Source organism: Branchiostoma floridae, chromosome 3, assembly GCF_000003815.2.
Source record: "Branchiostoma floridae strain S238N-H82 chromosome 3, Bfl_VNyyK, whole genome shotgun sequence".
Classification (NCBI taxonomy): Eukaryota; Metazoa; Chordata; class Leptocardii; order Amphioxiformes; family Branchiostomatidae; genus Branchiostoma; species Branchiostoma floridae.
Window position 1 is genome coordinate 977,328 of NC_049981.1, and position 15,684 is coordinate 993,011.

The following is a 15,684-nucleotide window of genomic DNA, read 5'->3' on the forward strand; positions in this document are numbered from 1 at the left end:
TTGGCCCAAAAGTACATTTTTGGCCCATTAAACCCTGGTTTTACAAGTAAATGAAATTCGGTATAAAAATGCCCTGGACACATGTACACATAGAGTCAATAATAATTTTGGCATACTGTGCAACAAAATGCTTAATTTTGGTCATTTTTTTTACTAAAAAAAAGGTACATTTTTGGCTCCTGTACCCTGGCTTTACCATTGAATGACCTGCATTCGGTATTGGAATGCCCTGGACATATGCACTGATGGATCCAATAACAACACGTTTGGCATACAATACAACAAAATTCTTAATTTGTTATTTTGGGCCATTTTTTTAAAACAAAAAAGTGCATTTTTGGCTCTTGTAGCCTGGTTTCACAACTAAAAAAATTTAGACGACTTGAACTTTGGTATAGGAATGCCCTGGACATATGCGCACATATGTCCAGGGCATGCTTGTCATACAGTACAGCGAAATGCTGAATTTTGTGTGTGTTTTTTGCCATTTTTTTTACAAAAAAAAATATTTTGGCTCCTGTAAAATAACCTGTTTCTCCAATTAAATAATCTGAAATTCGGTATGGGAGTGCCCTGGACACTTTAATAACACTTTTTGGCAATTTACAATTTACAAAGACACGTCATCTTTTAACATCTGCTGCACCTCACTACAAAAACATTTCGAGGATAACTTAATATCACTTTTCTTATTAGAATATGGGTAATAACATATACGGGAATCAATAGAATATCTCTTACTTTGTGGGGGTTTTTGGAGTCCAGGAGGTAATTTGCCTGTAATGCCTAATAGGGAACAGGAGCTAGAAATGTACTTTGGGTAAAGCAATGACCAAAAATTACAACATTAAGCGTTTTGTTGCACTGTATGCAAAAACGGGTTATAAAAGCCATTTCCAATGCGCTCCTATACCAATTTGTTTACCGGTTATTTACTGGTTATTTAACAGGAGCAAGAAAATGACTTTTTTTTTTGTAAAAAAAAATGGCAAAAATCTCAAAATTAAGCATTTTGTTGTACTGTATGTAAAACATGTTCTTGAATCCATGTGTGCATATGTTCAGGGCATTGCTATACCGAATTCCAGGTCATTCAGTTGTAAAATCAGGGTAGGGGAGCCAAAAATGTACTTTTTTGGGAAAAAAATAAACCAAAAATCACAAACTTTTGCATTTTATTGAACAGTATGCCAAAAGTGTTATTGAATCCATGTGCGCATGTGTCCAGGGCATTCCTATACCAAATTTCAGGTCATTTGGTTGTAAAACCAGAGTGCTGGGGCCAAAAATGTAGTTTTTGGGCCGAAAATGCCCCAAATAAGTCACAAAATTCAGCATTTTGTTCTATCATATGGCAAACCAGTTATCAACCCATGTGTGTACATGTCCAGGACATTCCCATACCAAATTTCAGGTCATTTGCTTGTAATACCAGAGTGCTGGGGCCAAAAGATACATTTTTTGGTCTAAAAACGACCAAAAAAACTCAATAAAATCATTTTAAAGGCAATTATAAAAAAATCTAAAACAACCCTGCTTTTATAAGTGATAGGTAAGTTCCTCTGTTACATACAATGATAATGAGATTTATTTCTGGTAAGCTATGACTGTTTTTCCAGGAATAATTCTATGGTCACGATTTTCTTGAAATGGAAATATTGGTTTACTCTGGGGGCCACCACGGTCCGATACGTAAAAGGCCCAAATCTATTTTTACATATGATGTATACAAAGGTTCAAACTATAACTGTGCCGAAAATGAAGCAAATTGATTTGCCTGTAAATGAGCTAATGGTCAATAAAAATGGTCAAAAAATGGATTTTTGCCAATTTTGGAAATTCACGAAAACACATCATTTTCAAACATCTGCTGCACCTGACCACAAAAACATTTTGAGCATCACTATATATCATTTTGTTCATTAGAATAGGGGTAATAACATAGGCGAGAATCGACAAAATATCTGTTAATTTGTGGGGGCTACAGGAGTCCAAAGAAGGCCTATTTTGGACGCGACCAAGGCCGTCCCTTGGTGAAAATCCGCCATTTTGAAAATGGCCGTTGCCATGGCAACCGGTGACCGCAGATCTAAAACTTTGCCATTTTTGTAGGTTTGGACCAAGGCCCTACCACCACACAAAATTTAAGGAAAATCGATTTTTTGAGTTTGGCCAACTTTTTCTGATTTTGCTTGGTTTTTACAGACATCAGCTCTTAAGTAACAGGAAAACACCTTGAAACACACGGCGAACATCGCCGCCATGGCGAGGATCTTGACTGGCTGGATGAGGATGAGGTCGGAGAGGAATGACGTCAGGAAGATGAGCAGCCAGGCTTCTGTCTTCTCCCGCCCGAACTCAAACGTGTACAGCATGACGAAAAACGCGGCGGTGTTGGTGGTCACAAACACAAGGATAAAACCTGGGGTTTAAGACATTTAAAGTTATGCATATGGTTAGATACAGTCAAAATAGGATGAAGCTGTAAGGTCTTGGAAAAAGATGTTTCCAGTTTAACTACCGACGCTGGCAAAAACTTGTCGACCATTCAACCTCTGGCAAAGAGGACGAAACTTTCATCTTGTAAATAGATTTCCTATACTTTACACTATATCAATATTTTAATAGTTTGAATTAAAGATGTAACAAATCATTAAAGTCTTCTTCAAAAATTAACATCATGGCAAATTGTAGGGCAAAATCAGGACGTTCTGCTGATGTCCAGCGTCACGCATCAAGACCTCAAGGGGCCTAAAGCAATTCTAACCGTCGTCCTAATTCATACCCACATACAAAATACCCAATCCATCCAGCCAGGAAACACATAAACAAACACACCGACACACCAAAAACAATACCTCCATGTTTTAAGGAAGTAAAAAATAGAATAATGTGTTTTTTTTACCAATATAGACAAACCACCACGGCAGCAACCCCGGTGTATCCTTCTCCTGATCAGCCAGTACAGCGTACCTCTCATTCACCTCTGAAATTATAAACATTATTTGAAATCATCATCGGAATTAACGATAAAGTCACATGGCTTCATAAAGATGTAAAGCTAGTTAACTTTTATTTGCGGCGTAACGTATTTGTTATGTAAAAGGAAAAAGAAGACTGAGCAGATATGTGAACAAGCTTTAACATAGAGATTCTGCACGTGCATATACAGAAAATTTTAAGTTGACGTTTGACCGTAACCTTGAGACTTGAGCTGTCCTGGGGAGGTCACTTCAGTGACTCCGTCCTGCCGGGTCTGCTGATTATGGCGGGCAGCTTCCCTACGGACCTTCGACAAGAAGAAATATGTATCAGTCAAAATAAAATAAATAATGCTACTTCAAGAATATAAGTTCAGACAAATGAACTTGTAGGTCCTGCTGTAGTACTTTAGGAAGCTGATAGATGGTGCATCATCAGATTTACCGGTCGACACCAGCCCGATTACAAAATATAATGGAGATACATCCAAATGAAGAATGCAATCCCTTATATATATAATACACCAAGAACTAATCGGAGCCTAAGATAGATCTTCGGCCCACGGATCCATGGATCCTGGTTACCAAGCAGCCGGGTTGCGTTACCGCTTGCGTTACCGCTTGCGACACATCCACACTACCTTGTCTAAGTATGTACCTGATCAGGCAACGATGGCTCCACGTTTAGCATATAGATTTGGATGCTTGACAGCTCAGTTGACTCAGACTTGTTCTTTGATGAAGACTGTTTGGCACGTCTGTTCGATTTGTCTTCTTCTATGTCAGCAGATGTACCTGAAGGTAGAAAGGTAGATACTTACTTCTTACTTACTTGATAAGGTCTCCTCGGGGTAGATGAATAATTAGAACTGCCACACACACACACACACACACACACACTCACACACACACACACACACTCTCTCTCTCTCTCACACACTCACACACACACACACACTCACACACACACACACACTCTCACACACACACACACTCTCACGCACACACACACTCTCACACACACACACACACACACTCTCTCTCTCTCTCACACACACACACACACACTCTCACATACACACACACACACACTCACACACACACACACACACTCACACACTCTCTCACACACACACACACTCTCTCTCTCTCTCTCACACACACACTCTCTCTCTCACTCGCTCTCACACACACACACACACACACACACACTCAAACACTATTATATTAGCCATCGTCCCTTTCTGTGTCTTTCTTGAATTATCTCCCTTTGGAAACTTTAGCTTCCATTGAAAAAAGATCGTGTATATCAACTAACTAAATAAAGGAATCTGAGTTAGCCTTAACAAAAACGTACCCTCCTTTTGTGTACCATCAGGACGCTGTTTGACGTTCCTGAAAATCCAGATGATGATGGCGTTGATAGGAAACACCACCGCGGCGCTCTGGAGACCGATGATAATCTATAGAATAAAACATCATACTCACTAGAATATTTAGTGTCTTTATGGCAAATATGGAACTTTGTGTTTTTAAAATGCGTTATATATTTGGTATTCATACTCTTATGTACGCATTTGTAGATGCCCAGGAATAAAATGATTCATCCGTATAAATCATTTGTCTTAGCCATCCGTTTGTAAGAACAGAGCACTTTTAACATACGACTAGGGTATACGATTACCATGCTATTCACGCTTATTGACGTCTCACCAAAACATTGCTACACAGTTGGAACTCCTGGTTAAAACATATCGCCTTACTAAGAGGCTAAAATGATATTGGCTCTGTCGAATGTTTGTATATACATTGTGGCTACCTGCGGCCAGGATATCGGGATGTCCACATCAAACCCGAAGATCGTGACGGGTGCCGGTGGGTCGAAGTCGTCTCCTCGGCCGAAGAACATGATGTTTGCCAGCATGGTGCACATGATGATGGACAGGCAGCAGGAGACCCGCTGGGTGCGGGTGAAGGGGCTGCTGGCAGGGCGGCCGTACACAGAGTACCAGATGTGGCCGTCTCGCAAGTCCCTGCGGTACAAGTAATCAATCAATCTATTGATGCATTATTCTATCAATCGATTTATCTATCAATCTATCGATAAATCAACTGCCAATGAAATTAAGAAAATCCCTGTTCACCGCTTTCTTTCAGTTATAGAATCCATTTCGATCATGTGTACTATCCAACTGCCATTGCAAATAATAATTGTTGTCAAACATTTATGAAATGTTTGTTTTCTATATGGCTGATATACTTGTTGTGTAATAGGTGATACTCTTTATTTTCGTCTTTTGCAGTGAGTTTGTACTTAACTTACTTTACGACATAACACAATACTTCGAAAAGCTTGTTTATAGTACGTGTTATGTTGTATGTAACTATGTGTGATTATGCTGTATGTATTTATGCTTTTTTTGCTATGATTCAGTGCCTACGATAGATAATCAAAATAATAGTAATGGTAGTTGAACTGAAGAGAAATTTGAAAAACATTCATAAAACTGCGAAGGGACTGACAAAAGGAAGACCACAAAGTACCCTCTTTAATTTGATCATTAGACCATTTCACTCATACATTCTAAACTTCAATGATGATGGAAGTATAACAGAAGAGGTCTTACTTGGCTGTTCTATCAGCGAACAAAGTGCTGAAGGCAACCAGCTGTTCGTCCTTCGCTGCAGGCAGCACGCGCTCAATCTGCTCATCGTCCTCATCAAATGCCAGCCACCCGGGGTGGAGCAGAAGGCGCAGAGAATGCTAAAAACAATGCCATCAATTATAGTTAAAACATAGATAGCTATCTGATTTTTTTTTTAATTTGCCTTGAATTATGCCTTCTAAATCCTGACTTTCACTCATTAACGGACGAACAGAAAACTAGTTTTCTTTTAAAATCACAGAACACACAAATTGTACAAACAAGTGGGGATTTTCGTATTCCTCTGCTTCCGAAAAAGAAGATAAACTCTACCTGTCGAGATATATCCAACACAAGTATTTTATATAAAGTCCTACCTGTTGCAGAGGAAATAGTACTTGTTTTCATCCAGCAGGTCGTCTACAATGATTTTCTCCAGAAACCTGGTAACGGGGGAGGCAGCATATGCGTTAGAAAAGTTATACTAGACCACAAATATCTGAAAACATTCGTACACACTTTCTTTATTTGCAAATTCATGCCCGTAGGCTAATTGCAAGTGCACAAATAGTAAAAAGTAACAAGTGTCTGTTCTGTACAGTTTTTGAAGGTCTACTAGCTGGTGAAAGGTTGGAATTACTGTTTCGATTGTGCCAAAGAGGTTGTTTGTTTCATCCTCGTATTGGGGGATAGTGCATAAAGTGCATTTCATCTTCCACTGCATCCGTCGCACAGTATGTGCACAAACACACACAGAGACTGAGCAAATAGAGAGAGATGAAACTTTCACTAGGTTACTGGATGAATACTTACCAGGCTGGCTCCTTCCCTGAGTTGTCGTGCCACACGCGCACGTGGGTGATCCAGCCTGGGTCCGTCTCGGTGCACAGAACAAACCCGGCCATGTTCCCTCTCTCAAACATGGCGGAGTAGGGCTGGTGGAGGAGGAACGGCCCGCACTCCCTGGTCGCCCCGTGCAGCATGATGGACACCTACGAGCAAACATATGGAACAAATATTATAGAGCTGAATTACATTTTCTTAGTTCTGTGGGTGCATGACATATTCAAATGCTCAAAGTCATTACGATACACGAAATAGTAGTCGCGAGGGGCGGCACTTACGACCCGTTGCTCTGGTCACCTGGCTTTAACGTCACATACGGGTCCACTCAGTGACATTCTCAATAATGCAATGTCGTTTAAATAGAATTTTGTCTTCTTCCACAAAAATAATTGTTTCATCGAATGCGTAGAAAACGTTTTTGATCCACCTTTGCTGTTGTCCCGGCGTTAGCTCTCGGACCAGTGAAGACCCTCAGAAAGTAGCGAGGTTTTGGATGTTTTGTCTCGTCGAAAATTGCTGCCGTGGTGATCTGTAACAGAAAAAAAGCGTTAATACACTAGTTTTGGGGCTTTAAGAAAGACAAGGACGACCTGGTACTGTACCAAAATTAGTGAAGTAAAAGGTAGTCCTATCTTGGTTTTTATACGACGGAAGTATATCAGGTGTAGGGCATGATATTCGAACTCAGTACCTGGATTATGGGCCAAACACCATGCAGTTACGACAACCGACCCTATTCTACATGTAGCACTTTATACTATGCTCACTCCGGACAGCCTGACACCAAAGAAGCTAGTTTCTTTTAACTATAGTTTATACAACTTTATGGGTAGTGAACAAACTACTGATCGTCAACATATGCATTTCGGATATACTAAAGTTCATATCTTTGTCCAATACCTTTCCAAGATCCTTGACATCACTCTTCCTTGTCCAAGGCACACACAAGGCGATGTAGAAGGAAAACAGGACGCAGCACGTCATGATGCCGATGGGATTCTGAATCAGGTTCTTCAGCGACAGGAAGCCTTTGAGAGCGCGCTCAAAGTTGATCTCGTTTGGAGCAATCAGGCCGGAAAACTTGGTCAGGTGGTCACAGCGGCAATGGAGATGGGTCCGACTTGTCAGAGGTCCAACCTGTGGAAATTCGAGATTTCAAAGCCATTTACATAAGGCGGAGATGGTAAAACCCGGAGTTGGTAAATCAAGTTTATGTGTCGGAAATTGCAGTTCAAATTTGATCCAGAATGACAACTGGAACCTCAAGCTATGAAATTGCCTCATGCCAGTTTTTACTACAACTGATGATGTCCAGAGATATGCTCGACAGGCATCTTCAGCAATGGCAGATGGCAAGCGAACGTCAAGTTCACTCACGGCCGAACGTTAGGTTTCTTTATTTCAAACATACAAAACAATATGCCCTACCTCACATCCACTTCGGTCCCAGAAATGGTCCTTCTCGTTGAAGAAAACACATTCTACAGGACTAATGAAGACTGAAAACGACACCCTCTCATCCGCCCCATCTACACTTGTAGGCTCAATTCCTACCAAGAAGAAATAACATATGATAATCAAAACAGTTAAGTTTTCAACTAGTCAAGCTAGCTTAGTAACTTACATTGAGTCCTAATATTAGTGAGTCTTTCCTAGCTGGGCTAATTTTTGTGGGTCCTAACTTTCCGCTCCACTACCTTAAGTTAATTATTTTCTTTAGATATAAGAATGACGTTGAGAAAGAGCTACTGTAAAAATATGAAGAAAACAGACTTCTCACCGAGGTACCAGTTGGTGTCATTGCTCTCCCAAATTTCCACGTCACCCAGACGCACGTGCCAGCTGTACGGGTCTGACGTCACCGTGACGTTTTCATTCAGCTGAAGAGAATAGCTGAAACAAAAATGCACGAAAAGCGCAATTCACTAACGGCGGTAAATGCCAGGTAAATGTGACAATGGTTGATTTTGGCATTTGTTGTATTTGACAACCAGCATGTCAGTCATACATACCTTGAATAACACCTGAAGTTAGATATGCAGGTCTAACTGCACATAGGTGAGATTTACCGATGGGGATACATCCAATCCAAAATTTTTCCATACTGGTGTTGTGTATCACAATGTTTATAAGCAACACAACTACAGACATACCTAGCATTTTCACGTTTGCAAATCCCTGTTTTCCTGTAGTGTACTTTTTGTATGTTGCTCATTACTTACGAAACAGCATTCAATTTACCTTAATCTAACTAAAATGTCGATGTGCCTCTAGTCTTAAATCCTCGGAGGGGGTAGTGACTGTGGTTGCGGCCAAGTAAAGTGCTGTATGTTTATGAAGGTTTCACATCCAGGTAAACAATATCTAAAGGCAATCCATTCTCTACAACTGGATGAAATTCCGGAAGTTTTTTCCGGAAGTTTTGCGTGACAGCCATCACTATTTTTTGACGTCACTTCCAGTGACAAGCAAAATTTCTGACTTGTATGGAAACTTTCACGGATGTGTACTATCTATCATTTATCAACATTCGCCGCTAATACAGTCATGTACCTTCATGAGACCAGTTACAGCCGAACCTACGGGTATATATTCTAAAAAGTTAGAATTAATTCCGAATAGAGCAATGTCACTGCTATGCTACATACCTCATGTTATCGTGGGTAGGTAGTATAGTAGTCAGGTCGAATTGAGTCGCGTTGGGTTTGATGCCATACGCAAGGTACAGGGTAAAGCTTGGTGATTTCAGAGGATCCTTGGTGGCCACGAAGATGAAGGTGTCCTCCGTGCCGATGGATTCGTTGTACGTAAACAGGACATACTAAAAAGAAAAGGTCATTTTTAAGGACCAACAATTTGCTTCACACTTCAAAGCAAACCTTCAAAAATCCCGGTTTTGGTAGTACTTCTGAACCTTCCTCATGATAGCTATACATTGGGCTAGGTTTCCCTCCCCCTCATTCTGAGGATACTTTTTACTATTTTTGATTTTGCTTTCCCTACAATGGTAGCAGAGAGACTGTACCTGTTGATTTCCAAGTTGATGAGAACAATTACTATTGAGAGACAATTAGGTATGATGATGAAGGTATTCAGTTTTGTACTGTAACGGGAGGGGGCCATACTTCGACAGGGGTCCAAATTTCGACAGGTTTTAAAAATCATTGTTGCGGAGAAATGCATAGATGCCTACACATGAGAAGTACACTAGCTGTAGACTAAACCTTGTTGTAAATAACTACAAAGACGGGGTATGTGTCGAAGTTAGCAAGTCCCACAGATAACGATTGAAAAACTTGCACAAGTTTGACGCCTTCCGTGCAAGTTGACGAGCGAACGTATCGAGACCATGGCCCGGGAAACTCTTGAATTATTCTTCGCAAAATACGACATGTGAAAAAATACCACCACACATAGAAATGATGTTTATTAGCTTTCCGAAAAATAATACCTGTGTTCTGTTCTGCCTTTAACTGGATTGGATAAACGGAGCTAAAATGATGCCACAATGTTCACGCAGTCGGGGCCCCGCCATTTTACTATCACGCACGAAGGCGGGCGAGCGATGCTCAACACGTTGAACTCAGTCAACCTGTCCGTCGAGCGACAAACATTCAAGAAAATCGATCCATACCGACTAAAAAATCCTGTAGCCATTGCTGCTGCCAAAAGACAGGATGAAAAGGCAATCAAGGAAGCCGAAAAGCGAAAATGCCATCACAGTCCAACGTAACAACGCGCTGCCGTTTTGCGGCAAGTTGGTCTCACCGTGAGAGGTAAACGTTTTAACACACCGTATTTGAATAAGTCGCGTAATACAATATATGACCCATATTTGGTACAAAAAAATTATACTAAAGACTTTTAGTGCTATTTTATTTTCATAAGTTGTTTAAAAATGCACGGCGATGGTCTGGTTGTTACTATGTCGGAGTTTGGACCCCTTTTTTGTGTTGGAACGTTCTGCTAAGACGCAAGCCGAAAACCTGCCGTAAGTTTCGTGCACTTTCAAAGTACAGTGCGGAACGCTACTGTTAAATGAAATGTTTATCTGTACAGCTTCAATAACAGTTATATGGATGCGTACAAGATCTTAACTTGATTTTGATGAGTTCACTGTAAAATGTACATTGAGAAAAGCCATGCGCATCCACTTAGAACGGGTGTCGAAGTATGGCCCCCTCCCGTTAGCTTACAAATGACCAAACGTTTTGTTGTAAAGTTTTCTTATTCTATGTCCGCTCTGGAATTATTAAAAAAACGCTACTAGGTGATATGCATGTTTTGTTATTCTATGCCCGTTTTGGAATTTAAAAGAAAACGCTACCAGGTAATATGTATGTCCTAGCCAAATGAATAGAAAGAAAAATAGTATTGAAATAGAACGATGTTTACCTCGATTGCACCGTCTACTGCAACGTCACCAAACTCTTGAGCTGCCACAGACTGGTTGTGTCTGAGAACGGAAAACTCTACGGGCTCCTCAAGGCCTGCAATCCCCGTCCTTTCCAAAGAGTCACTGAAATGTAACCCTCCTATTGCTAAGCCTAAGTCTCTGTGGCTGATGTTTGTGGCGGAGGCGTACTCAAAAGGGTTCCTCCAGCGACTGTGGAAAACCTAAAAAGTCAATGAAATAGTTAGTAATGTGACAAGGGTAAAGGTAGCCCCATAGCCCTTTTAAGGCCTTAGGTATAGGCAATAATTATAACGTACGTTTATAGGGAACGGTTAATTAATTAGTTGGAGCTCAACCCCCTCGTTTTGCTGCATTTCGCGTCCCCAACCTAAGTCAGGTAGCCATTTTTACTCGTAACTGGAGTGAAAGAAATCATGTTAAGTGCATTTTCCAATGGTTTAATATCGGCAGGATGACCGGATATGAACCAAGGACATCTGGTTCTGGGTGAAACAACTTTCGATTACGCAATCCAAGGGGGTCTCTATATTATCATTAACCTCCTTGTTTAATCTTACAACCTTAACAATACTTCTCTATCATCATTTTACCTGAGTGCCATTGAAGACGCAGAAGTCCCGTTCCGCTATTATCTTGAGTTGACTCTCACTTAAGTAACCGGACCGCCGCTTTGGTCGTTGAAATTATATGAGATGATAAAAACGGACGAAAGGAAAAAAGAAGGAAAAGAAAGAAAATAGTTCGTAAAACGTCGTGGCCTATTGAATAAATGAAGCGTTACCTACAATGAAAAATATCTAAATTTACATTCCTAAAAATTACGAAGATTAACTAGAATATCCGGAATGTTTCTTATTACTCATGAAATTTACCTGCATACCTGCATAATGCGCATTCGTCGGTCTGCATAGAATTTACTAACAGATCACAAACATCAAGAAAATTCTTAATAACTTCCTGACTTATCCTGTTTCAAAGCCTGCAACTAAATCATTACAACATGCAGTTCCACAAAAAGCTGCTAGATGACCAAAAGTCATGTCTATCAAGAGCCACCAACCAAAAATCGTGACCATATCTTTTCCAGATCACATCAAAATTGGAAGAGTCCGCTTTAGTATCATAATATAATCATTTACTAGGGGTTCTAAAATCTATTCATTACGAGGTCTTATGAAGACCTAGCTGCATATGAAACAATCCATTTAGACCTTCTTGAGCTATCGTGGTAACAGACACACACACACACACACACGCGCGCGCGCACAAACACACGCACACACACATACACACACACACAAACACATACACACACACACATAAACACACACACACACACACATACACACACACACACACACACACACAGACACACACATACACACACACACACACACACATACACACACACACACACACACACACACAGACACACACATACACACACACACCACGAACTCTTTCGAAAACATAGCCTTCTTGGTAAAGACATAATAACCGATTACCAGAACTGAGCGTGCGTATGCCCTCACGAACACCGGAAGTGGTGGCAGTCGGAACCAGGTTCCTTCTTCAAAACTGGTGAAATGGACGGTGTGATTTACATCATTGAACCACGTAAGACAGTCAGTCCTATTGACCACCACCTGAAGATAATTACAAATGTGGATTTAAGTGGAAAAATATAATCTGCGTAGAAGGTCTTTAAACTGTCCGTCGGAGTCCTTTTCCAAGTGTGACCGTAGCATTGCCACTCCATAGGTCGGAATCTTGAGAGTACCGTTAAAGTGTAAAAAGAAGACAAGCCAATCAGACATGCAAAGAATATTTCACTTAAATACACAGACCTCAACACGGTGTCAAGTATAATATTGAGTGCCACGGTGCTACTCGGTGATTTGAAGGACAACCATCTCTGTTCATTCAGTGCATCGACCCAAAGCGTGTCCACTAATAGCCACTATTGTAGGTATATCATAGGTCTATTTCTTATAAACATACTAAATTTAGTTTGAATGTCCACCTGGAAATCTTCTGATGATATCATTGTTACGACTTCGCGCTTCCGTTTTCCCTTCAGAATCTGGTTGGTCAGTTCATTTATGGCTTGAAAGGCCACGGTGGTGGCGTTTCGATTCTGAAGAAGTACAAAAAACAAAATAGTTACTATTTGCTTGGTAAACAATGGGAAGGTAGAACAACAATGGCCGGCATCTTAGATAGTCATGCTTGGAATTGTTTATTTATTTGACTTTTCAGATTGGATAGAATCTGAGGGTTGTCGGCAACAAAAAATTGTGATCAACATTGTGTTCAACATTGATTTTTTTTGGCAATTGCCGCTGGAAAGGAACATTTTCCAGGTACAAGCATGTGATGTTTTGTGGTTCGCAATAGGACATACGCTTGTAGTCTTAGCCCACTAGCACTCTGGACAAGAAAACAACAACTTCATGCAAACAGATACATGGTAAAAACAAAAAGTTAATGTGCTCGAGGCCTATTTCCAAGCCCATGATTGAAAAAAAGAGGCTTTCACAGTTGATAACGTAATTGTACGAGAGAAACTTCTCAAATGCTAGTGCTGGCTGTGACTAGATGGATTAGATTGTTCCCTTTTTTCTGAAGAAGAAAAAGCAATCTAAAAAAAATGAAAATCCCGAATTTCATTAGAATATACCGGATAACGTTCAGTTTTGAACGTCCAATAAGGCGGAAATTCTTACGTCACATGTCACGAGACTCAGGTAATCAATCCTATACAGCTAAGATAATACATACGTATGTTTATCTCTCTTGCAGACAATATTATTACCATGTAAAGTTATCTACCTTGGACAAAGTTGACCCGGTCCCATCCACATAATCAGGCGGCCCAATTCCTCTGTGTTTCCATCTTGCAACAACTTCAGAACCTTTGAAGACATTGAAAGCACCTAAAAGGTAAGACAAAAGCTTTTGTTACTGAAGATAAGACAACCAGGTGACATGGTACCCATAACCGGATATAGAGGTTTTTGGACTTTCTAAAACCATGTTTTGTTGATTTTATGCTGCTTTTAATGGCATAGTTTGGAGGTTTTCCGAAACGCTACATCATATGCTCTTCATTACTTTTGTGTAGTGTACATTCATTGGAAAAAACGCAATTGAGGCTGGGCAAACCGACATATGTACATTTGACGTCAGTAATATCATAATGTATTTCAAGATCAAAAATTTGGAAAACATGGAAGATTTAGTAAGCAAACCTGTCATGATGATACCAGCTACCCTCTCGACCTCTCCTTGTGTCATGTTTGTTGTGATGACTTTCTCAGTCATAAACTTTGCCATGTGGAGAAGTTGCCCTGCCGCACTGACCTGTGAACAACGCATAGAAAACAATAATTGTGTTAGATACACTTGTACAATGAAGCGAGATGCTGACCACCCTATTAGTTCAGCACCTTCATATATAGTTAAATTGTGTATTGCTGTTTCTACTTTCCTGCATGTCTGTTACGTCATAATTCTAGAGACCTGTAACTAGCCTGTCGAGGCATGAATGTACAATAAAGGTCTTTCATTTATTCATTCATTCATTCATTCAATAAAAAAAGTGTTTTGCCAAGAGCCGAGCAGACGTGCTGGTGAAAGGCGCTACTAGAAATGGTTGCGACTCTTCGAAAGTGTGGTGTGGTCCTGAACGTGCTCGAGGTGTGGCTCTCCTTAAAATACGGTGCCCACGGCGTAACTTGAACGAATCTTAAGAGTCTACATAGTTTGATCTCTCTACAAATGGCGCTGCAATGTGAGATTGACGTCGTAAAGCCAAGTGAATGTCGTACCTGTGCGTCTGCCGTGACCTGGTCATCATAATGAGTAGCCTGAACAAGAGACTCGGATGACTGGATGACGGATTCCACGTTCTCTATAGGAACTCTTCCAACGTTATAGATGATCGCCTGTCTTGCCTTTTGGGTAATTGTCAACAAAGAAATGGTTATCTTATAATATATTCAAAGGTTAATGACCCTCCCCTAGGTGCATACGGTGTCATAAAGCCTGGTGGTTTGCTATAACCACCGAATAAAATCACTGAGTGAGCGATGTCAACAACCCATACATTCATTCTTGCCTTATAGTTAGTGGCATTCAGATAGTCATTCATACTTTAAAGAGGATTTTTAGAGACCTAAAAGACGGATGCACTCACTGTCCTCCAGTCAGTTACTTCATACGCTCCTTCCTCGCGGATGTTGTTGAGAGTTGCGGCTGTGATGGTACTTAAGTGCACGGCCTCCATTTCGTTTCCCCAGCGTATGGCGGTCTCTACTTCAGCGTTGGTGGCGTCAGTGGCTGTGAGCAGGTCCTCAAAGGTAGGCAGCCGGACCTGTATTTATACATACTTATCAAGCCTTTAGTTTAAAAGAAAACCTACTGAAGACATAAACGGGATGATTCAGGCTCATGAACGTTTTGTTTGTATTGCAAGCCTGGTAAACCGCCTGATGAAGTAACACACTTGGGCTGTACTAATAAATAGTACAACCTGCATAATTTTATCTAGAAAGAGATTTGTTGAGTCATACCGGGAGGGACCACCACTACTACTCTCATCGATAAGTCTTGTGGTTTCTTCGAGGTGTTGCTTTTCTCCAATCGGGGACCTCCATTGGATAACGATCATATTGCGGGACGACTTTTAATTAACCGGAGCTAGTTACTCATTTTTCTGTTACTGTATAAAGATCTATGAAGTGAGTAATCTTCTATAAACTGCCTTTCCAGCATGCACATCATCGGGCCATTT

General features: G+C 40.6%; 1 protein-coding gene and 1 long non-coding RNA gene across 2 annotated transcripts in view; both read right to left on the reverse strand.

Moving 5' to 3' along the window:
• LOC118411023 (polycystic kidney disease protein 1-like 2) overlaps positions 1-3,672 on the reverse strand; it is a 15,765-nt gene extending 12,093 nt beyond the window's left edge. The window contains exons 1-4 of the mRNA XM_035813023.1: positions 3,640-3,672; positions 3,202-3,289; positions 2,906-2,986; positions 2,235-2,422 (exon numbers count right to left, since the gene is read on the reverse strand). Of these exons, the coding sequence (XP_035668916.1) occupies positions 2,235-2,422; positions 2,906-2,986; positions 3,202-3,289; positions 3,640-3,672 (390 nt within the window). The remainder of the gene's footprint in view (positions 1-2,234; positions 2,423-2,905; positions 2,987-3,201; positions 3,290-3,639) is intronic.
• A 672-nt stretch (positions 3,673-4,344) lies between these two features.
• LOC118410786 lies at positions 4,345-5,716 on the reverse strand. The gene is made up of 3 exons (XR_004830597.1): positions 5,609-5,716; positions 4,801-5,014; positions 4,345-4,444 (listed from the first exon to the last, which is right to left on the reverse strand). It is a non-coding gene; the product is annotated as an uncharacterized LOC118410786 (long non-coding RNA).
• Between the last annotated feature and the right edge of the window lie 9,968 nt (positions 5,717-15,684).